The following is a 23,335-nucleotide window of genomic DNA, read 5'->3' as shown; positions in this document are numbered from 1 at the left end:
AAAAAAAAAAAAAAAAAAGAAAAAAAAAAAAAAAAAAAAAAAAAAAAGGGAGCCAAGCTCCGGGACCCGGCTGGCTGGGCGCTCGCCTCCGGCACCCAGCGCCGCGATGGTGAGTGAGCGCGGCGGGCAGCGCCGGGCCGAGGAGTCGCTGAGGGGATGGGTGGGGGTCGCCGGTCGCGCCGGTGGGGGCGGGCAGGCTGTGTGTGTGTGTGTGTATGTGTGTGTGTGTCCCCCGCCCCAGGGTGACACAGCCCGGCGGAGGGGAGCTGAGGTGAACCGCCGTCGCCCACCGGGGGGATGGAAGGAGTGGGGGGGAGCAAGGGCCGTTATGGCGGCGCCGCGAGCCCCGCTCTGTGGTGAGGGGGGGGGGGGGGGGGGCTGCCGCGCGCCCGGGCAGGTGAGGCCGTTGGCCGGAGCGGGCGCGAGGCGGGCCCCGGGCGCGCGCCTCTTACCCCCCCCCCCCCCTCCCTCCGCTGAGGGACAGAGGCGGGAGCGAGCCGGCGGCGGAGCGGGGGGGTCCGCGGCCGCTCCTTGCCCCGCCGGCACCCCGCACGTCCCCCCGAGCCGGGCCGGCAGCCCTCGTTCCCCTCGCTGTTGTGTAACCTCTGCGGCTGCCGTCCTACCGATTATATAAAAGGGCGACCGAGAGCCGGCGGAGGGGACGGTTCAAGCCCGGCGCGATGCGAAGGGGCAGCGGCAGCCCCGCCCGGGGCGCCCCGGCATCGGCACAGCGCTGCGAGGGGGCTGGCCGGCCCGGCCTCGCTGCCGCTGAGCAGCTCCTCTCACAGCACCTTGTGGGGCCGAGGAGCAGCGGCTGCGGCCGGCTTCCCGCCACGCAGGTGCGGGGGGCAGCCCGGCGGGCAGAGCTCTTCAGCCGGCCGGCGTGAAGGACGGGGCGGCCGTCTGTGCCCTCGTCCAGCTCCTGCCGCCCCCCTCCCCAGCCTGGGTGCAGTCCAACCCTCAGACAGCACTTTTCCCACTGGGGCTTGCTTTGTCCTGGAAAAGGGGCTGTCTGGAAAAAGCCGTGCCACCGAAAGCACGGGTTTTGTGGTATGCGCGGTACGTGGGCTTTGCTGATCTGTGTAATGTGTAGTAGGGTGCTCCGAACAGCACGGAGCTGGCCAAAACTGGCGGTGGAGGAACAGCCTCTCTCTGTTGGAAGACAGGCCTCAGAGCAGAACATATGGGTGCTGTTTTGGTCTCTCCTGTGTTTGAGAGATGAGTGTGCATATTTGCTTTTAAAGCACTAGCAGGACCTTCCTGTGTTGTCTAGTCTCAGCCCTTGTTATTAAAAGCCTAATTTCATTTAATACCCTAATAAAGTTTTTTATCTTTATTTTAAAAGTAGGTGCCTTTTGCACCTGCTCTTCTTTTCAGTGGGCTAGGGTAACACTTCATTGTTTGATGTTTTGGAGCTATGTACTGACATTTAAATTTATGTCAAAAATTCTGTTTCACGGCATTTTAATGCACCTTTGTTGCTGTGCTGGCACAGTGCTTCACCTTAATAGCTTTTTTTCCTTCTGTAGTTTTTATTCACTGGGCTGTATCTATAGGCAGCTTTCATATCTCTCACCTTTTGATCTGCTAATGTAAGAAAAGCTGGTTTTGTTTCCTACTACCAACGTGCTTTTTTTTCCCCCGAGCATTCTAGTAGCTGTTACGTTCAAACTGAAATGTTGCAGGTATCTCTTAACATAAATAGCCCCGTGAGATCTCCAAGTGTCTTGAAAATGACACAATACTTCCTTATTTTTGCTTTATGCTTCTCCTGATGCCTTCTTTGGCTGCCTCACATTGTTTTCTTGTGGTTAAGCAAACCATTCAGGTTCTTCTCTCCAGTCATTCCTAATTGATGAACTCATATCTGAAGTTCTTGCTATTAATCTTGAAATACATGGCCTTACTATGTAGCTTTAATATGGCACTGTTTAATTTTAGACCTCTCCTGAGCTCTGTCAACTTTGTATCGCTAGCAACTTTAGTCAGTATGTTCCCACTTGCTGTGCCAGAATAGTTAATACTAAATCTGAGTTTTGAGCATAATCCTTCCTTGACTCTGGTTAATAAATTGCCTACATCTGTTTCATTCCATTTAATTTAAGTAGATAATCATAAAGCTTTCTTCGTAACGTAAATCATGGAACTGTTTATTTTTCACTGCCTTTCCTTTATTAGCGCTCAGAAGAGTTTTGATGACCATTACTTGAGTTGATCATTCCTGATCGTTTTAAGAGTGTTCATTTTAAGTAAGTAAAGTTTTGGAGCTGTGGAGAGGTGGAAAACAGTTAGAAACATGGTATGTCCAGCACCAAAGACTAAGGCTCTAAATTATGTCTTATTTTCCTGCTAACTTTTTGAGAGAAATAACTGCCACAATATGAGAAGTCCCTTATCCTGTACCCCATCTCCTTCTTTCAGACTTCAGAGAGAAAAAAGCAGATGGGCCAGGCATACAGAGACCTTACACATCTGGGTTTTGTCATACTGAGTCTGCAATCGGCTATGAAAATTGGGGAATACATCATAGAAGTGGTTCTGTTAGAGCTGAAATTGGTATTTGTCTTCCAGTGTTTTATACTGATTTATTGAGGGGGGGCACCCCAAAAAACTACCTATGGAAAAAAAGGTTTTGTTTTTTAACGAGACTGAGACACAAAGCCAGAAGGAAGCAAATTTTTCCAGCTGGAGTTGGTACGATCACAATACCTATAGTGAAGGCGGCCCACGCAGCAGTAGAATTTACTTCTTGCGCAAAGTTAGATTGTAATTACCGATGGAAAACATCAGTTAAACCTGTCTCTTTTTTAGTTACTATTGTAGAAGCAGGTGGTTGCACGGTGATGCTTCCCCAAAGGAACAGGACTTTGTTTTGATACTCACACTCGGCCAGTTAATCTAGGCATAATGTTGGGTTTAGGATTCTCTAACTTATTCCAGGTATTTCAGTATGTCCCCTTAAACTCTTTTTTCTTTTTAACTGCATTTTGCAATATAGGTTAAATATATTCTAGCAATATTTAAAGTTGATCCAAAGAGTTTTTAAAAGAAAATGTGGAGTATAGTGTTCTTTGAGAACCTTTCCAACTGCACTAGTGTGTGAGCTCTAAACTGAACTGGTTAACATCATGTTGACGTCGGTATTGCATTTCAGTCCACTAGTGTATTGGATTACTGTTAGATGCCAGTAGCCATGCAGTTTACCCTCCCTCCCGCCCCCCCCCGGCTCTCTTTTTTGTTTGCTTGCCTTGCCTATATTAAGCAATTATAAAGTTATCTTTTTAAAAAATTAATTTAAATAAGCCTTAAAAAGCTCATATAAATGCAATTATTCTACTCTGTACTATTCCATTAGCTAGCTGGTTTTAGATATGTTACATTACTCTTTATAATATGTGTTTGAGCTAATGAAGACGCCCAGACTCGCATTATATAATGCATAATTCTGTGTTTTGGGGAATTTATTTTTCTGTTTATTTTCTGATCACTGAATTAATTTGATAGAATGAAATAAACTGTGAGGTTACATGGAAGTATCAGATAATTAAGATGGCTATGAAAAAGTCAGATATACATAATAAAAGTTCAACTCAAATATTGCTGGATGATCTTTAATAATAATATTAATAATAATAAATCCTGCACTGTGGTTGACAGACATTTACAGCATCTCCTTAGAGTATCATAACCAGAAAGTGAAATGAGCTGAAAACAAATGCCAGGTTTGTTTTCAAGTTGACAGTCAAAAGCATAGCTAGAGAAGGGAACCCCTTAAATCCTAACCTTCTAAGAGCTTAAATACTACCAAACACTTTTACTATGAGGTCTTTAACTGGGCAATATTATCTTTAAGTAAAGAGAAGTTGAAGAACGGAATGCGGCTAGCTCACATAAAAGGTTTACAGATTGCATTCAAGCTGTTCTATTTCAGTAGCAGACAGTCTAGGAAACTGTTTTTATGATGTTTGTCAAGGGACTTTATTAGATACAGATAAATATGTTTCGCCTATCTGCCCAGGTTACCTCAGGAGCCTTCATTAGGTGTGTTTCTTCAGCCTTTTGGCAACAAGTTGAAGAAACATTATAAATGTCTCCTGTAACTGGTATAAGTGGAGTTAATAAAAATGATACTGTGTTGTTTGCAAGTGTAATTGAGCCATGTTTGTGGGTTTTGTTCCTTTATTGTGTGGAGATGTCCTGTATGGACTTCTAAAGTGATTACTTTATATGAAAATTAAAACAATATTTCCAAATTACAGATTGGCCAGTTAGAGGTACTGGTTGAAAAAATAGTTTTCTGAGTCATATGCTAGTGGCCTATCTGCAAGGCTAAAAATTCTCATTGGAGTTTGCTCACTGATCTATAAAAGTGTTTTAGCTTTTTTGGCAGGAATTATGGAAAAGTGCCAGAGAGAATGAAGAGAGCCAGTATTCTGGTTTTGTCATATTTAAGCATCAAATTAGAAACCCAAGATCTAATGGGAGATGAGGACATCTTTGCTTTAGTCGGAATGATTTTCATATGCCTTTGAGTAAGGATTCTGGTGGTGTTTTTTTTTAATCAGCAGCTGTTGTATAAGTCCTGGGTGTGTGTATTAATTTCAGGTTAAAAAGAAAATTTTCCCCTTTCCTTTAAAAAATGTACTATTTTAAAATAATTGGTTGTGTTTTCTCTTTAGAAGTACTTTAGGCATTGTTGCACATTATGAAGAAACAAAAGACATTCACAGTTCCAAATTCTGTCCTTCCTTTTCATATCATCTTAAGATTGGAAGCAGCCAAAATTGCTGTTTTCTGGTAATGTGAGCAAGTTGTATCACAAAGTGACTCCTGTTTCTTCAGTAATAAAATGTAATATTCAATCTTTAAAAAAAAAATCATAAAAATTAAACACTGAGAAAGATTGAGTCAAAGGAGTTGGAAGTTGCATGTCAAAAACTGCAGAAAGAACTTGTATTTGAATAATTTGGAGATTCTATTCCCAAACCTGTACTTAAGTCTTTAGGAGCTATTAAACTCCAGTCTCTCATTGTTGTCAATATATGATTCATTAAAGATAAGCTCCATTCCATCTTTGCCCTAATGTGGTACCTCCCAGTCTTCAAATATATGCAACTTATTTTGGAAGACTTATTTCTGTCATTTTCTTTGTATTTCTTCTATATAACCTTTCATATATTTCTGTACTTCTGTGATGAACATATTAGGCAAATGAGGCAACAGAAGAGAAGTTAAATGAGCTAGGAAAGAAAGGTGAAATTATCCAGAACTTTCAGTAGAAAAGGCAAGCCACAATTTTTCCTACAGATGAGATCTGGCAACAGTTGATGCTGTTATTTTCAAAATTGTCTGGGGGAGTATGTACCAGTCACTCGGCCTTCTTTTGTATGGTGCTGGGGATGATTCACAGTGCTGCGAGTCATTCTTTATGTTGATTAATCTGTGTGGCTGAAAACAGTAGGCTATTATTAGACATGGAATAAAAAAACCTTTGAGATTTTTGTATATCAATGTACAATCTCAAACTCTGAAGGAAAAGTTCAAGTTTATATTCTGCCTTGTCCTTTGTACACAGGGTTCTACTATAGATGATTTTCAGGTGCTTAGCATAAAAAGGAGGAATTGGTATCTCCTAATTGGAGGGAATACTGTAATAGTTGTTACTTTATTGCAGCACAAAATTTGGAATTTTCAAACTCAGTTCTTTCTGAGTTTCCTTTTTTTGATTTGGAACTCTAAGTGCCCTTTTCAGTATCAAAAATTGCTCCTAACAATATATGAAATTTATCTGCACTTCTAGTGTAGCTTGGTAGTAGGCTTCTAATATGGGTTGACTTAAATGAAAGATTAAAATAAATCGTTTAAATCCAGAAGTAAAATTTGATTTAAAATCTTCTTTCAGTCTGTCTTGATTGATTGATTAATTCCCAGTAGACTTCATAAATTCAACTGATCTTATCAGCAATTACTTTTCTTCCTCTGAATGCGAGCAGGGTTCAAGCACAACAGACCAGACTGGATGTGGTTCTGGAGGTGACTGGGGGAGGAGGCTGCTCATCGGTTTGGCCAGTTATTTATTGTGTGACCCGACTTGTGTAGCTCTAAGGGATGTGTTTCCTTTTGTAATATTTGCCTGTTCCAATGAGAATCAGATTAACAAAAATGAATGGTTTGCCTAAAAACAACATTATAGAGTAATGGAAGATTCATAGACAGAGAAAGATTTCACTAAATCTCCTTTGTTTCATTGTGTTTTGCATATGACAGGAGGAAGCTTCTCCTTATTCTTTACTTGATATCTGTTTGAATTTCCTGACTGCCAACCTAGAGAAATTTTGCACAGAAAGGCAAGATGGAACGCTATGCTTGCAGGAGCCAGGAATGTTTCCTCAAGAAGTGGCTGATCGATTGCTGCAGACAATGGCATTTCATGGTAAAAACAATTATTTGTGGGTCATCAGTGAAAATATTTTACTGGAATGTCACACTGCAGTTCTGGTATTTTCTAGTAGAATCTGCTGTTGCAGCTGTTAAAGCTGTATTCCTTAATCTCTTAATAGAGAATTTCTGTTATTTTTGCTTTTCCACAGCTTCAGCTGAATGTTGCATTGCCATATAGTTCTAAATAGAAGGTCCTTTGTCTTGGGTTTATGATTTTAACTTAATGTTCCTTTCAGTGAACGTTCTTTAATAGATCTTCTTTCAATCACTTTAAAAAAAATATAAAAATTATTTGATTCTACTACTTATAGCAGCACTCAAATATTCCAGTATCTCTTGCAGAGCAATTAATTGAATTTTCTTTATTGTGTGTTCTTGTGATTAAACCAGGAAATAATCTTGTGATTTTCATTAAAATAGTTTCTCATCTCTTTTAGCACTTTTGTTGAAGTGTAATTATTTGCTCGAAAGCAGTCGGTTTCAAGAGTAGTATAAACATCTGTGAAAACCATCTTGTGGTGTTCTTACATTTTAGGTACTGGCCTATCATATTCTCTGTCAGCACATCTTTGAGGACAGGGCTGCCCTCGTTTGCATCCTTTAAGCATGACAAAGGAAAATGTGTCAGTAACAGCTTCTTAGCATGAAAAGAGTGAGTGTATAGATCCTAGTGAAGAGGCAGGAGACCAGTTCCTGGAGAACCTGGAGACTCTTATTAAGAGATGAAATGTGACATTAGAAAAATTATTGTAAACAGACCAAGTGCCCTATCCTACAGGTGCAGATTTGGCTCTTATTGTGCAAATATGGGTGTTCTAGTTTTCTCAAGTTGTTCTAGTCAGATATAACAGAAGTATTGGTCCTAAAAAAACCACAAACTCAAAACAAACTTCATTTTCAACATACATTACTTTCTGAAGGTTAATTATTTAGAATAGCCCCAAGAAATCAGATTCAAGGAAACTGAATTAGCAGAAACTTACTGTCTGTGCCAGTAGTGATGAAGGCAGTTCCAGACACCGAAACATCACAAACACTGTGTCAGAGTGCAGGATGAAAAAACCTGATAAAAAATATAAACAGGGTGTGGCTAAGGTAGGCCAGTGAGAGAGCCTAACTCGATCTTCAATTAATTTAGCAATACTTTAACAAAATTATAATGATTTATCACATTTAATTTTTCTGCTGGGTACCAAATGTTTCACCCCGTATTTTTGCTATCTCTGCAAAAGAGCAGTGCCCCAACTACTTGGTCAGAAATGCTTAAACCGTTTGCTCTTTAGAAAGGTCTGCAAATTTTAATATTAATTTGACTTTGTCACAGAGGCAATTACTAGCTTTTGACTTAAATCCAAACTGAAGTGGCAATGATGTTTTTATTCAAATATATTCTATTTTCAGTTTCTTTTCTGTTCATTATAATTGAAGATAGGAGATAAAAAACAGGAGTGTTGACATTTATAACCTTCTAGAGTGAAACTAGAAGGACATGTTCTTCCTACTCCTTTTGTGTGCATGCTTGTACAACCATACCCTTCTCAGATGGCTTTCTATATTGCAGTAATCCTTCTGTTGGTAAGATACAAATAAGAAATCTTGGTGTTTTCAATGCATTTTGGATAATCCTGTGCAGGGAACTGAATTTATTATTTCAATTAGGATGTTGCCAGTATGCTGCAAGAAAAGACTACTTATGCAGTCATCTTGCTACAGAGCAACAAGATAATAATCTCAAACAAGATTGTTGCATTTCCTTTTTTCGTGGCTGTCTTTCTCTTCTTCCCACCCTTTCCTTGTCCTCCTCTTTCTCCTCTTTGAATCACCTTTTAGGTTTCTTTCTCACATTAGGCTTGTTTCTGAGCAACACTCCTACCTTCTTCATGAGGGATATATAGAAGAATTTAACAAGCTTCGTTTAGCGTATTGATCATACTTACTAATTCAGTCAAATGCTAAATGGTTCAACGGAGTTAAAGCAAGATGAAAACTGGTCATTGATTGCTGGTACTATCTTGAGGTTAAGAGAACTGTGACCAGGGAAGAATAACTTTCAGAAATTTTGAAATTCTGTTTTTAGCACAGTTCTAACCAGTTCAGTGAGAAAATCCAGAAAATGCAGGCAGCAGTCTAAATGTTTTTGTATCATATCCACATTTTATTTATTGCATGTTCCATGTTCTGAACCAAACAGGTAAAATGTGTATACTACATCTTAATTTCTCTCTCCTATTCTTAAACCTGGAATTTTCCAAAAGTGAAATTGTAATCTTAAAAGTGGAATCTCAAATATAAAATTTTGGGATCAGTGGCATAATGATCTAAGACAAACTACTTTGCAATTAATTTTCTTTGTTAACGCTTTGTACCCTTCGGGTTCTTAAAATAAAAGTAATGTTCTATAACACTGGATCCAAACACTGATGCTGTTTTCCAACAGGGCTTCTGAATGATGGAACTGTGGGCATCTTCCGAGGCAACCAGATGCGTTTGAAACGAGCTTGTATCCGGAAAGCAAAAATCTCTGCTGTGGCTTTCCGGAAAGCATTCTGCCATCACAAGCTGGTAGAACTTGATGCTACTGGGGTGAATGCAGATATAACAATCACAGACATTATAAGTGGACTTGGCAGCAATAAATGGATCCAACAAAATCTACAATGCCTTGTGCTGAACTCACTAACTCTTTCTCTGGAAGACCCATACGAGAGGTGCTTCAGTCAGTTGTCTGGGCTTCGTGCATTGAGTATTACCAATGTTCTGTTCTACAATGAGGACTTGGCAGATGTTGCTTCACTTCCTAGATTAGAAAGTCTGGATATATCGAACACCTCTGTCACTGACATTACAGCACTCCTCACCTGCAAAGACCGACTCAAGTCTTTGACCATGCACCACCTGAAATGCTTGAAAATGACCACAACCCAGATTCTGGATGTTATTAGAGAACTAAAATACCTGAATCACCTTGATATTTCAGATGACAAACAGTTCACATCAGACATAGCGCTTCGTTTACTGGAACAGAAGGATATCTTGCCTAACCTTGTGTCTTTGGACATTTCTGGAAGAAAACATGTTACAGATAAAGCTGTAGAAGCATTTATTCAGCAACGGCCCACAATGCAGTTTGTAGGACTGCTAGCTACTGACGCCGGCTACTCAGAATTCCTAACAGGAGAAGGAAACCTAAAGGTTAAGTGGGGGAATTAATTTTACTGAAAAATTACAATGTGCAGGAAAAATAGAACTAATCATTTGTAACAGATGTATGTGGGTGTTTCAGAAGGAGGCTGTAGGTTCATTTTTTTTAACTGTTAATTGTAATTACTGACTTTATGTCAAATTCCTACTTAATTCTGGCACAGAAGCTGCTAAATTTACATAAGACTATTGTAAGAAGCATCTATTTTCTGTGCCTTTTCAGTGAGCCTTAGATCCTGATTTAACAGATCAGATCTGAGAGAGCTGAACTTTGTCTAGTCTGAAGTGATTTACTGGAATAATATTCTCTGGATTCCAGCACGGTATCTAGCATAAGGCAGCAATGTGTAAGAGGTACAATTTGCATAATCTTTGAGCAGTTCATGATTAACACAGCAGATACAATAAAACTTAATAACTGAGCTGCTGTTTTACTCCATCACCACTTCTATTTCCTGTTACAATATTTCTACCCACCTTGAAAGGTCTTTTGGTGATGAACATGTAAGAAGCAATTACTTAGGATGAGAAACTTCCTTTTCTTGAACAAATCCTAAATTACTTAGCCACTTGGGATGAGATGATGTTTGCTGAAGTGCATTTATTTGTCTTTTAGTGCCAGGCAACAAGATGTTGTGCCCTGTTCTGTAGAATATGCATGCACTTACTGGAGAATGACCCTATCCTGTCCCTGCTATGAAGGGGTCAGAATTAAAGACGAAAAAGAGATGTTTTAGACATGTCAGTGTCAGTGGTATATCATCTTTGACTCTGAGTCTTGTTATCTTCTTGCCATGAGGATAATGGAAACTGCAAAGGGAGTGAGGAAGAGTTTGCATAATGTGTCCATAGTTTAGTCTGTCTCTTGTGCAAGTTGAGTTTTGCACTTCAATTTTAAAATTCAGAATGCTGTTGCTACAAGCAATTGAGGTAACACAGCTACACAATTTTATAATTTTTTTTTTCCCCCTGGAACTTTTGACATTTGTTGATGGCCAAGTCAGCTGATAGTGATGTGTCTGAATGTTGAAATGCATTGTTGGAGAAAGCAAGTTCCTGTTTGGTGTGATGATATATGGCATCAGGAAATTATACCTCATGTTTGGTGTAAAATAATTCAATATAATCCTTGCTCTTTAGAATACATGCTTCATACAAGGGACTGTGCAATGAAAAGGCAGGAAGGAAGAAGGTTCTAGTAATGTGAAAATCATGATGGACTTGTAGCAGTGTAGTTAGCAAAAAGCAGTTTGCATTTCTATCTTTTTTTTTTTTTTTTTTAAGGCATTGTTGTCAAGAAGAGACTGTAGGCAGCGATTCCCCCCTCCCTTTTTTTTGGGTGTAACTTAAATTCTTTCGTGTCTATACTGAAATATTCAGCTGCTTAGTCTAGATACTGCTAAAGAATAAACAGGACAGCACTCATGGAGACAGCAGAAGTAAAATATTACTGTCTTTACAGAAGTCCTGTGAAATTTGATTACAGAAAATTCTTGAAAGATTGAACACTAGGCAGACATTATAGTTGAGAACATAAAGCCAAGTGGAAGTTCTTCATATAGTGTGTAATTGGCTGCAAAACATGTCAGTAAATATAATTGCCCTGTTCTAATCAATAGAGAATATAAAACAAAATCCAAGACGATATCAGTTATCTCAAGGCTGTAACATATTCCTGATCTAGCAAGTTTCGAAAAATTTGTCTCTATTCAATACAGGATGCACAGGATGTGACACTTCAATCTATGAACATGTGACACATAAAGTAGAACAAGTTCTGCATGCTTCCCTAAGAATTTTAGAAAACAATGATTGCAGCAATGATTCATTAAATAGTAGGACTGAGGAACAAACCATCTACAGTTAGACAACTAACAGTTGTAAAGTAGATAAAATATAGTTAAATAGAAAATATAGCAGATTGGGAAGTGTAAAAAGTTGCAGGTAGTTGCTGATTTAATATTCTGAACTTAAGCTTGTATTAGTCAACAGCTTGTAGCTTCTAATGTAGTCTTCACCTAAGTTAGCTCATTGTTTAGTTTTCACATGTATTTAAAGTCTGGTTTTAAGAATTACTTCTTTTGCAGAGAGCATGAGCTAGTTCTTTAATAAGGTGCTGGAAAGCTGTTGCTACAGATACAGCTTATATGAAACTTGATGTAGACAAAGAATGGAAGTCTTTTTTTATTGCCAGAGCTAGAACCCAGGGCCAAAAAGTTACAGCCAAAATACCATCTTCATCAGTTTATCAGCTGCATTTGCCAGAGCATTAATTTACAAATAGTACTATTAGGCATTTGGTGCATCATAAGAAGCTTTTGTTAGTTATGAAGTGCTACTTTTACTTAGTGGTTTCTTACAGTTCTGCTTAAAGATATGGCTGAAGCCTAATTTTGGCTTATAATGTGGATTCTTCTTTGTGAGGAATGTTTGAAGATTGTGTAGTTCTGGATTAATATGGCAAGATAAAGTAACCATTTGCTTACTGAAGGATTTGGCTGAAAATGTCACCACTTTTGAAACTGCAGCTTTGCACTTTCTAAGAATTTAAGGTAAAATGATGACATCTTGAACTAAAGATTATTTCTTTGTGCATAGGTGTCAGGAGAAGCAAATGAAACTCAGATTTCTGAAGCACTGAAGCGTTACAGTGAACGGGCCTTCTTTGTGAGGGAAGCACTTTTTCATTTATTCAGCCTGACACATGTAATGGAAAAAACAAAGCCTGAAATTTTAAAGGTAAAATAATATAGTTTTGATGATTGTCATGCATTGTTCCTTAAACTGAGCCCATCCCTAAAACCCTGGTATAAATTATTTTCTAAGCTTGTACATTTTTTGGTTGTGGTTTTTAAGATTAAAATCATAATGTTGGATAAGAATTAACAACTCTTTAAACAATAGTGATGTAGAAGATGCCCTGTAGCATTTTACATTAGGTAAAATTGATCTGGACTAATGTTTTAGTATCTATCTAAATTTAGTAGCATCTACATTAATTCTTTCATGTAATTTTGAATATGGTATGAAGCTTTCTTCAGATGTCGAATTCTGCCATTAGAACATATCTGTACTGGGTCAAATCAAAGGTCTGTCTAGTCTTATTCCCCAGGTACAACGGTGCTTTCTGCTGATGCTTACCAAACAGTAATAATAATGAAGGCATTCAGTGATATTTCTCTCCACTGTCACCTTCCAGTATGACAGCAAGTGAATAAATATCATTAGTGTTCTATATTGGGCTCTAACTTCGAGAATCCTAGAAACTTCCTTAGAAATCCATTCCAAGCGTTGCCTTTCCATGTCTAGAAAGGCAGAGATGGTTTAATTTTTACTGTGATCATAAAAAGAGGCATCAGTAGCACAGATGTTTTTTGTTTTTCCTGTCCTCTTTGACGCTGAACAAGTGATCTTGATTTTGTTGGCTTCAACACCAAAAAGACTTTGGCAATCAATAGGCAACAAGAAAAATATTTTCTTAAGTGAGATCACAATCAACATACATAGCCAAAAACATAACTCAGGAAGAAGCTGTGAAAAATATATCCTGACCTAGCAGCTTAGGATGTGATCTGAAATGGCTAGTCACCAAACAAGAAGCCACTACATCATTACCATTAAACTGCAGAAACTCTGTCCTACCTCATTCATCTCTGAAAGAGTTTGGTGATTTTTATCCCAGTGTGTAAAGCAAACCCTGGATCTTTCGAAGAATCTTTTGCATTCCAGGCAGCTTCTCCTTTGAGAGGCTGCTGCAACCAGTGCAAAAGGACTTGGAAAAATGGAAGTTGTCAGCTTTGAATCACTGAGCAGAAGAAAATGTTCCTCCTGAGAATTAAAATCACACCAGATGGATTTTTCACTTAAGTAGAAGGGAGGCAGAAATTGGGTGCTGTGAGTCATTGTGGTGGCCTCAAGCAACAGTGGATTGCTCTTGGGGTATGTGCGCAAATGTTTAAGTAACTAATGTAGGCAAAACTCTTGCATTTCAGCTTGTGGTTATTGGAATGAGAAATCACCCCCTGAACTTGCCCGTGCAGTTAGCAGCGAGCGCGTGTGTCTTTAACCTAACCAAGCAAGATTTAGCAGCAGGCATGCCTGTGCGACTTCTGGCGGATGTCACTCATTTGCTCCTGAAGGCCATGGAACACTTCCCAAATCATCAACAGGTAAAAGACAAAATTCCTTTATTTTCTGTAGGATTCCGTGTCTTGTGGGCCTTACAAAAGGTTTTTCCACATCTCATGACCTCACGGAAATATGTTTAATAATTCATAGTAAGAAAGTATTTTGAAACATGTATGTCTGATGAAGTAATTCTTTTTCATTCCCATAGCTGCAAAAGAATTGTCTTCTTTCACTATGCAGTGACAGAATCCTTCAGGATGTTCCATTTAACAGGCAAGTTTTATAAGTCAGTTAAAATGAGTTGTAGCATTGCAGAATAATTTTCTTTGTTGTCTGTTCCTTCAGAAGGTTTGTTTCTGGTCTCAGTTTTGCTCAGTTTAAATCAATCAAGTGTGCTGAATTTGTCTGCCCTGTAATTATTTTGGGCCTGTAATTCACAACTGAATGTAGGTCTGAAAAAAATCCTTTGGTACACAGGTATTTTTTTACTTCACCTGGATGGGTTATCACTAAGTGCACGTAACAGAAGTCAGGATTTCTCTCGGAAACAATGGGATTGTTTTTTGCAGAGATTTTTTTACTTCAGTGTTTTGCCCAAATGCTTTGGATTGCATTGGTCTGATGTTTCAGAAGATTGTGCCAAATTTTTCTTCCTTCTTTGGAAGCAATTCCTGTGCACTTAGATATATAATTAGAAGTAAGAGACCCTAAGCAAACAACTCAAAGCTGACTGAGGCTCATGCAATACCTGTAATTTCACTGTGCATTTCTACTTTTTTTTGGTATGAGGCATACTTCTTCCAGTTACTTTTGTCTTGCATGCGTTTCTATCTGATGTGTTGTCTGTGTACATCTTTCTTTTACTAAGACTTATGAGACTTCTAAAAATTAAATTTATTTTTAACTTCCAGGTTTGAAGCTGCCAAACTTGTTATGCAGTGGCTGTGTAATCATGAAGATCAAAACATGCAAAGGATGGCTGTAGCCATAATTTCCATTCTTGCTGCAAAGGTATGAAATTTACCTTTGAGATGATAGGATAATATTTCTGAAGTCTAAAAAATTGTTGATACAGTTTTGTTTGTTTACAGCTTTCAACAGAGCAAACAGCTCAACTTGGCGCAGAACTCTTCATTGTTAGGGTAAGTCAGATACTTCCCTGACAGTCAAAAATACCATCCTCTCCAGCTAATCATGTTAACAGTATTCTAAAGATACAAAATAAACATAAGGAGATAGAATTCTATGAAGACATTATCCTGTATTCATTTGAAAGCTCTTTAGAAGAGAAAAGCCTAGAGAGTTTATTAGAGATAATATCAGAGACAGTGGCAGTGAGACATATTAGCATAGATGAAAAGAAGCCGAAGTAGAAAAACTTGACACAATTAATACAAAGTAACATAGAAAGACATCTCTTGATTTGAAATCCATTGTTTTAGATGAAAGATGCTCAAAAAGAGAATAACCAAAGTAAATGGTTAGTGCTGTCAATGTTCGTGTGGGGTCCAGAGCTCTGTGGATGGCTTTGTGCCACCTGTAATAGTACTATTGCATGTGTAATTATGGTGAAGACAAAGGAATTCCTCTAGCAGGCAACCATGTTCAAAGGGGAGGTAAAAAGTTCAATAGCTGTTTTATTTTGTATAGTTTGACCCTAAACATGTACATCTTTACTCTGCATATAAATGATAGCCATGCATTACCCCAGTTGGTGCAGAAAGCAGCAGAGGAGCTATTACATTTTTTTGATATGCAATCATAACTGGGATTTTTTGATTATTTTTTTTTCCCCAGCAACTTCTACAAATAGTTAAACAGAAAACAAATCAGAACCTTGTAGATACTACCCTCAAGTTCACATTGAGTGCACTTTGGAACCTCACTGATGAATCTCCAACAACATGTCGGCACTTCATTGAAAATCAAGGGCTAGAACTTTTCATGAGAGTCTTAGAGGTGAGGAGTACAGTTTTGGTCGTGGATTATCAACATAGGTTTATAATTAACATTGTTTCAGTAATAAGCATAAGTGGTTACCTATAGTTTGTTTCTTTTTTCCACAGTCTTTTCCATCTGAATCATCCATCCAACAGAAAGTTCTTGGACTTCTGGTGAGATGAAAAAGAAACAAAAAAGTCTGAAATATGTACTTTTAAAATTTAATTTTTAATTTTTTTTTTTTTTTTATCCCATGTTAATCTGAAAACTTGCCCAATATTTTTATGTTGTTCTTTAATCTTTGTAGTATGCATTCTTTGCAACTGACATTTTTTTGGACTGTTTTACCAATTCTCCAAAAGCACTAGTTATATTGAAATTGATGGTTACAGTAAACAAAAAGAGCTTTTAAGAAGGGACAGTGAGTGAGGCTTCAGATGAGTCCATATGCAAAAAGTAGGTTGAAAATCGATGGAATTCAGAACTGTGCACTGCTGAAGTTTACTGAAATTGTGTTTGAGAATGTTAAAACTAGGCTTTAATTTCGTGTGATCTACATGCTAATGGCCTAAAATTACTTATGAGAAAACCTCTTTGTTTTGAGGCAAATTCCTGCATTAGACTGGAAGAGTTTTCAAAAGCAAAAGTAGTATTTTGGCATCTGGTGGTCACTTGGATGTATGAAGATCTCATCCTAGTGTTTATATGTGGTTACCTACACAATGTAGTTCAAGTTTATGTGTTTATCTCCCTCATATCTTATTCTTTCGGTTGATATTTTCCCTTTTCTTTTTTCTTTCCACCTCCAGAATAACATAGCTGAAGTTAAAGAACTCCATTCTGAGTTAATGTGGAAGGACTTTATAGACCACATCAGTAAATTATTGCACAGTGTGGAGGTGGAAGTTAGCTACTTTGCAGCAGGGATTATTGCTCATTTGATATCTCGAGGAGAGCAGGCCTGGACGTTAAGTCGCAGCCAGAGGACATCTCTCCTTGAACAGCTGGTACAGAAATGATGGTGAATTTTATCACACTCTTTTATATTTTTTCAATGTTTGTATTTAACAATGAGTGTTCTTGGTTCTGTATTTTGCAGCATTCTGCCATCTTGAATTGGCCAACCCCAGAATGTGAGATGGTGGCTTACAGGTAACTATTGTCTTGATTTAGAGTTTGGAGAATAAACTGAACTAGATTTAAAACTTGTTCCCAAAGCAGAGTTAGCTGCTAGTCAGGCATGGTTTTGTCCAGTGGAAAAACACCTGTCAGCTTAAAATACGCAGCGTATTAATTTTCCCTTTGTGACCAAAGAAGATTAGGGACTCCTGTGAAAGAAAAATGTAATGTTGTTCTGCTGCTTTTCTATTAAAGATATTCAGCTGCATGCCTAAAAGACTTAGACACAAAGATTAACCAGTAAGGTTATATTGGCTAGCACTAGGTTAGCACTGTTTGTCCTAGATAAAGAAGCTTGAGGCCAAAAAGTACAATTAGGTAATTACTGTCCATCTAATCCTTATAATTTCCACTGGTTTTACTCATGTTTTTAAGGAGCAGGAGGCATCCAAATGCTATGGTAAAAGCACACCACATATCCACTATATATGATTTTTGCTAGTAATTGTCTTAAACTAGTTTTAGGTGCAGCAGGTGAGCCTTTTAATATCAGGTGTCTCTTTTAGTTAAACCTGTGGCTGAATGAGTAAACAACATGTGACCTCTGAAGTAATAGTATCTAGTAGTAAAGCAAGTTGCTGTTCTTTTTTTTATAGGTCTTTCAATCCATTTTTTCCACTGCTTGGCTGTTTCATGACACCTGGTGTCCAGTTATGGGCAGTGTGGGCCATGCAGCATGTCTGCAGCAAAAATCGTATGTATTAAGATAACATTACCCTTAAAATTCTTATTTCTTAGCATATTATTCACTAGCATGAACTGGGAAAAATGAGAAACAAAGGGTATTCATTCCTAATCCTCTGGAGAAACTACATTTAGGCTTTGACTAAATGGGGCAGGGAAAGAGAGTAATACAAGTTCTTTATATCATTTTTAGTTACTGGAATTTTGCTGTTAAATGCACAGTATTAATTCCAAAATGTGGACGTGTGTTCAGATTAACTACATTTTTGGCTTGCACAGGTGTTTTTATTCAGAAATATAAATCTTAATAATGGACTATGAATTTCTTTTAAATTAAGAACAGTTATTGTAGCAGGTAGCTATCTCTTACTATCAGAACAGAAGTTTTAGGTAATCCTCATCTCTAATCGCCTTTTTGCAATAACCTGCTGTGACACAGAGGTCAGTTTCTTAATCTGTCTTTCCCATCTGCAAAAGGAGAACACCAATGTCTTGTTTGTAAAATGATTTGCGAGCATGTGATGAAACGCACAAGTGTTGGGAAAGGAAATAAATCCCCTGAGTATAACAAAATGTAGAGTGGATAAACCTTCCTGGCTTTTAATGGTTGGGTTTTTTTTTGACATAAGTTTGTATGATGTGAATGTGTGTATTGTCATCAACTTCTACGAGATACAAAGCAGCTTTCGTCTAAAGTGTTAAAAGTATTTTCTGTGCCAGTTTTTTGATCTTCTTGACAGCAGTATATCTATGCTTGTTTATCCCTGTCCCATAAATTACTTTTTCTACAGTGAAAAGACATCTATTCAGGACCAAACAATAACATGGCATAATATATAATTGCACATAAAGTACTGTTATCTTGCTCTTTATAGAGCTCGTAAATGTAATGAGACACTGTTCCCAGGGTATGCTAGCCAGAGATCTGTGAGGACTTTTTCCACATTGAAGTAGGACTGTTCTGACAAAGTTGTTTTACTGGTCAGACTCCGGATAACAGTTTTTTATTAAGACCCTGTAATTTCTCTTTGTGCCTCAGCCCTGTTAACTTAGTATGGTCCTGTTTGTTCTATTTATATTTAGTGTTTATTTTGTTCTGCCCTAACCTCTGAGCTTTCAACATGCCACAGAGGTTTGTATTGACAGCGAGTAACTGCTCTGTAGAATGGAGAGGCTGGAAATACTTGGATGGCATACTCCTGATTCGAGATCAAGACAGTATTCCTGAAGTTTAGCTCTGGTGGTAGTTGGTGCCAGAAGCTTCTGGACAAAGTTGCAGAGAAACCAAACATTTGGTAGGAAATGTAATAACCTACCTGGAGGGAAAATGTGCTTAATTCTGTAACATGAAGATTTATTTTGGGGGAAAACCTTTAGCTTTTGGCGCTTGGCAACAAGAGAGCTTTTTGCCCTTGAGAAGAGATGTGTTTTATTTTGACCTCCTCTTTTAGATGAGGGTGAAAAATAATCTAGGATTAATGAGATTGATTTTTCTTGTTTATTTTTTTTTCTCCTTTTGCTGTTTCTCTCTATCATATCCACCTCAATGAGCTAACTTAACTAAAATATTAGTAGCACTGCAGTAAATGGGATCCCCAGTGAAATGCTTCTGTCAGCATTTAAACAACTCTGGTGTTGCTTCACCGAGATGAATGGTGAAATTGGGCACATCTGAGGTAATGCTCTGTGGATTGCATTACAGTCATCCTGACCTTTTTGTAACACCTTCTGAAGCTTGCATGTTACATTAAATATATGGCTCTTTTTATAGCTGGTCCCTACACCTAATAACACTGGAACTGATGTAGCTGCGCTTTCAACTTCTTAAAATCACTAGTGAAAGTGGAAAGGAAAGTGTAATTTTATCCCTCAAAAGGCATTCATAGCAACTTACAACTAGTTAAAGGTCACCATCAATGTATTTGGCAAACTGTTTTCAAAGGAACTAGTTCCTATTCACTCTACAAGAGTATACAAATGATGTGGTATATCTGATACCATTTTCTGGTAACTGTTCCATACTGAGTTTTTTTGGTAAAGGTGATACTTTTACCTGGATACTCATAGATCCTACAGTACTTCTGATTCCCATTTCTTAAAATTTATGTATGTGCACTTAAAATGCCTGTAGAGGAGGCAGGGGAAGACAGAGAATACTATGAATATTACAAGGCACTTTCCAGTCAACTCAGACAGACATGGAAACAGACCTGATTACAATTGGAGTCCTGTCCAAGCAACTCTGTTGTTCTGTTGTCACTTGTTAAAGTACAAATGCACTTGTGTAGACACTTTAGGGAGTGTCCTAAATGCTGCCTGGTCTAGGAGACAAAAGTGGATTTGAATCAGTGTCTACAGTATCTGCTACACTTACCCTAGATAATTTTTTTTTTTAAATTTCCTTTTTTTAATCTTACTACAGCTGCCAGATACTGCAGCATGTTAATTGAAGAAGGTGGTTTACAGCATTTATACAACATCAAGGAAAACGTCCAGACTGATCCACATGTCCAAAGGATTGCTATTGCCATCCTAGATAGTTTGGAAAAACACATTATGCGTCATGGGAGACCACCGCCATGTAGAAAACAGCAACAAAATAAACCAAACTGAAAGCTGCAGGTATAGGAATGTAAAGTATTGTCTCTGTAATAATCCTTTCTGATGTGTGTGTAGTTGGAGTAACTTGTAATATAGTGGTCACCATTAAAGTGATTTGCCGATAATTGTGGTACCCAGAACCATGTATGGTAACCTTTGGTGAATGTCAACTTTAATGGCAACCGCATATGCAACTTGTAAAGGGTCACTGCTTGAGCTGGTCATACCTGTAGGATTACTACTGGCTACAAAGAGATGGGACTTGTACAGATCAATATGCACATCTGAAAAAAGACTTCTGGGAATATCTTGGTTTGTGACTTCTGGGAGAGAAGGTTATTTCATCCCTATGATTGCTGTTCACAACACTGTTTACCAGTTTGGTGTTTGAATAGAACTGTGTGTGGTTGTGAGATTCAACACTTTTACCAATTAAAACAAAAGTACATGCATGCAGGTTACGATGAGACTTGTAACTAAGGCGACCAAAATGTCCGTTGCCTCATAACCCTTCTAAACTCAAATGGGGTCTTTAACTTCCTTTTCCTTTTGCCTGCAAGCTGTGTTCTTCTGTTTTCCTTGCTGCTAGAACAATGCCTTTTTGAGGTTCAGCTCTCCTGAGTCTTCCCTACTCTTAATAAGGTGGGGATCAGCACTGCATCAGGGAAATGGGAGACATGCTCAAGTAAAGTAATAGAAACAAGATTAAAATGAGACACAATACTAAAAGGATGAACTAAGCTTGAGATTTTAAACTTGATAACAAGAAGGGGGTTTTGTTGTTGTTTGACTACTTTTGGTTGTGTGTGATATCTTTCTTTTGTTTTTAGAATACTGATAGGGAAAGGAGAAGGCTCATTAGAGCAAAATACTGACTTGTCTTCACGAAGGGGATTGCATGACTTGGTAGGAGGCCCAGGATATTTGGTCACCTTATTTATAAGAGACTAATGATTGGTCTGTTCTTTTCTGTAAATATTCTGTCAGTGTTGTGCAGTGAATTATATTTCCAAGTCATCACAGTGCAAAATATCACCCAATGTTCTATGTGAGCCCTGTGTCCATTGCATTGTTTTGTGGAGTGTGAAATTTTACATAAAAGATGCTAATTGTAACAACTTATTTCTTTCTTGGTTACCTATGGGTTTCAAATGATGTGTTGAATGAAACATATTGCGCAGCATACAGATGCCTGGAAGCAAACTGCATGTCCATTCAAATTCAATTTAATTTCAGGTATTGTTTTTGTTTATCTGGTTAGTCTCCATATTTCCATGGCAACTGATTGATATTCAGAGACTATTCTGTAAATATATTGGTAATTGAGTTTAAAAAGAAAACTTAGTTTGGTAGCTTACTAGCAGGGATGGCTTCTTCATGATGACCATGTTTTACTATTTTTAACTATTTCCCTCTCCCAACTCCCATCCTTCAAATAAAAACATGACCTCTAATCTTCAATAATCCAATTATTGTGTATTTCAGCAACTTCAAAAGGTACTGATCCAGTAATTTAATCAATGTTGTGTAATTGCTTTTTGTACAAAGGTATAATTCAGCTAGCATCGTTTTCTCGTGTGCATCTGGTTATATATAGTTTTCTTGATTCAGAAAGAAATTAAATTGGTTGTAGCTTTGAATTATGAAGGTGGTTTAAAAAATGAAAAATGGACTCCAAGCCTTTACTCCCCACCCTTCTGAGATGTCTGCTATGGGACTTCTGCTATGAAATTTCCATTACATGAAATGGAATGCAAAACTTGTCAAAATTGGTGTTAATAGAACGAATATAAATCAATTGCTACAAGATTTTAAAATAAAGATGACAACTCTCCTTACAGTACTGGTTTTTCCTAATAACAGGAGAACTTGCTGAAGCATCTTAACTAAAACCATGGGGGGAAAAAAGACTCTACTACTACTTGCAGCACAAAATGTATGTGATACTGGCATCAGTCCAGATGGTGAAGACGTCGCTTCATGAAGTTCTGCAACCAGCAAGCACAGAGATTGTAAATGATTTTCCATACCTTTCTTGTTTTGTTCCTACATGCTTCAGGCAAACAAACAGTGAGCAGAATTCTTTTAAGCTGAAAAGTATGAATGCCTACAAGGTATAAATCCCCTAACTTTACTTGCATGTCCCAATTACAGAAAGGTCTCTTCACATTCCTGTGGAGCTTCAGGAGTTACTGCCAGGGTAGAATAATTCTGGAAGCAACTTTTCAACTCTTCTATTTCACCTGTGACATTTGTCATCTTTTTTGTGAAGGCTGAAGATCCTGGCTCTGCTTTACCTTTGCAGATCTTTGCATAGGAAACTTGTACATGTATAATCTGGTAAGGTTACCTCACCCAAGAACTGTTCGGTTAACTTTTGGCACAAGTGAAATTGTGGTTTGCTTTGAGACTATCATAGCATGAAGTGACACCCAGTTCTGATGTGATAAGCCACATTTTGTAAGTATATTTTGATAACCTATAAATTATTTACTAAAAATATGTTTCTCTAACTATACTAATTCACTTTTGCTTGAAAGCCCCCACCTAGGGAAGTAAGAAGCCATAGAGCTAAATTGTGTGGCATGTCTCAGTGCTGGAGAACCTCTAAGCAGAGGGAGAAAATAACCTCCACTTCCAGTCAGGCAACAGAGGAAAATAGGTGATGGGAGAGAGGTGACGTGCCAGAGATGTCTGGCATAGACTGATATGGTGGTCATATATACATAGACATACAGGCCTTGCATTTTCTCAGGCGCTGATACCAAAGAGACTTAAGTTCACTTGGCTGAAGTGGTAGCTCTGTGTTTTTGCACTATTCAGAACAGATCTGGGGTGAAATGCCATTGCTGTGTGTTAATACTCCTTGTTCTGTCTGATTAGTTGGAAGACTACTGATAATGGGAAGCAAGCTTAGGAAAGTTAGGAAAGTTTTCTTTCTTTCTAAGTTGACTTCCTCTTCAGAGTGATTTTTTTACTTTTTCCCATCGATGTTTAGATGCGGCATGTTTTCTGTGGGTTTTTTGTTGTTGTTGTGGGGTTTTTTTGTGTTTTTTTTTTTTTTTTAATTTGCTTACAGTGAGCCAAAGCTTCTCTGTACTCCTTACTTGACATCTGAGAGTCATAACAGCTGACTCAAGATATGTGCACTTTTAAAAGA

General features: G+C 38.1%; 1 protein-coding gene across 1 annotated transcript; it reads left to right on the top strand.

Annotated features, from left to right (window-relative positions):
- LOC126042293 (protein zyg-11 homolog B) lies at positions 1-22,009 on the top strand. Its single transcript, XM_049809179.1, has 14 exons — positions 1-109; positions 6,268-6,433; positions 8,879-9,633; positions 12,241-12,381; positions 13,635-13,811; positions 13,979-14,043; positions 14,682-14,781; positions 14,862-14,912; positions 15,568-15,729; positions 15,837-15,884; positions 16,521-16,718; positions 16,811-16,863; positions 17,487-17,584; positions 19,997-22,009. Exons 1-14 carry the CDS (start codon positions 107-109, stop codon positions 20,185-20,187), a joined length of 2,208 nt encoding a protein of 735 aa, XP_049665136.1. The 5' UTR covers positions 1-106; the 3' UTR covers positions 20,188-22,009.
- The last annotated feature ends 1,326 nt before the right edge of the window (positions 22,010-23,335 follow it).

Source organism: Accipiter gentilis, chromosome 8 (assembly GCF_929443795.1).
Source record: "Accipiter gentilis chromosome 8, bAccGen1.1, whole genome shotgun sequence".
NCBI classification, from domain to species: Eukaryota; Metazoa; Chordata; class Aves; order Accipitriformes; family Accipitridae; genus Astur; species Astur gentilis.
The sequence above is the reverse complement of the archived record's forward strand: the minus strand, read 5'-3'. Positions and strand labels throughout refer to the sequence as shown.

Excerpts from the sequence above, each read along its gene's own strand:
- LOC126042293 (XM_049809179.1), top strand. Across the intron at positions 16,719-16,810 it reads CATCTCTCCTTGAACAGCTG|CATTCTGCCATCTTGAATTG; the intron begins GTACAGAAATGA and ends TGTATTTTGCAG. Across the intron at positions 17,585-19,996 it reads GCATGTCTGCAGCAAAAATC|CTGCCAGATACTGCAGCATG; the intron begins GTATGTATTAAG and ends ATCTTACTACAG.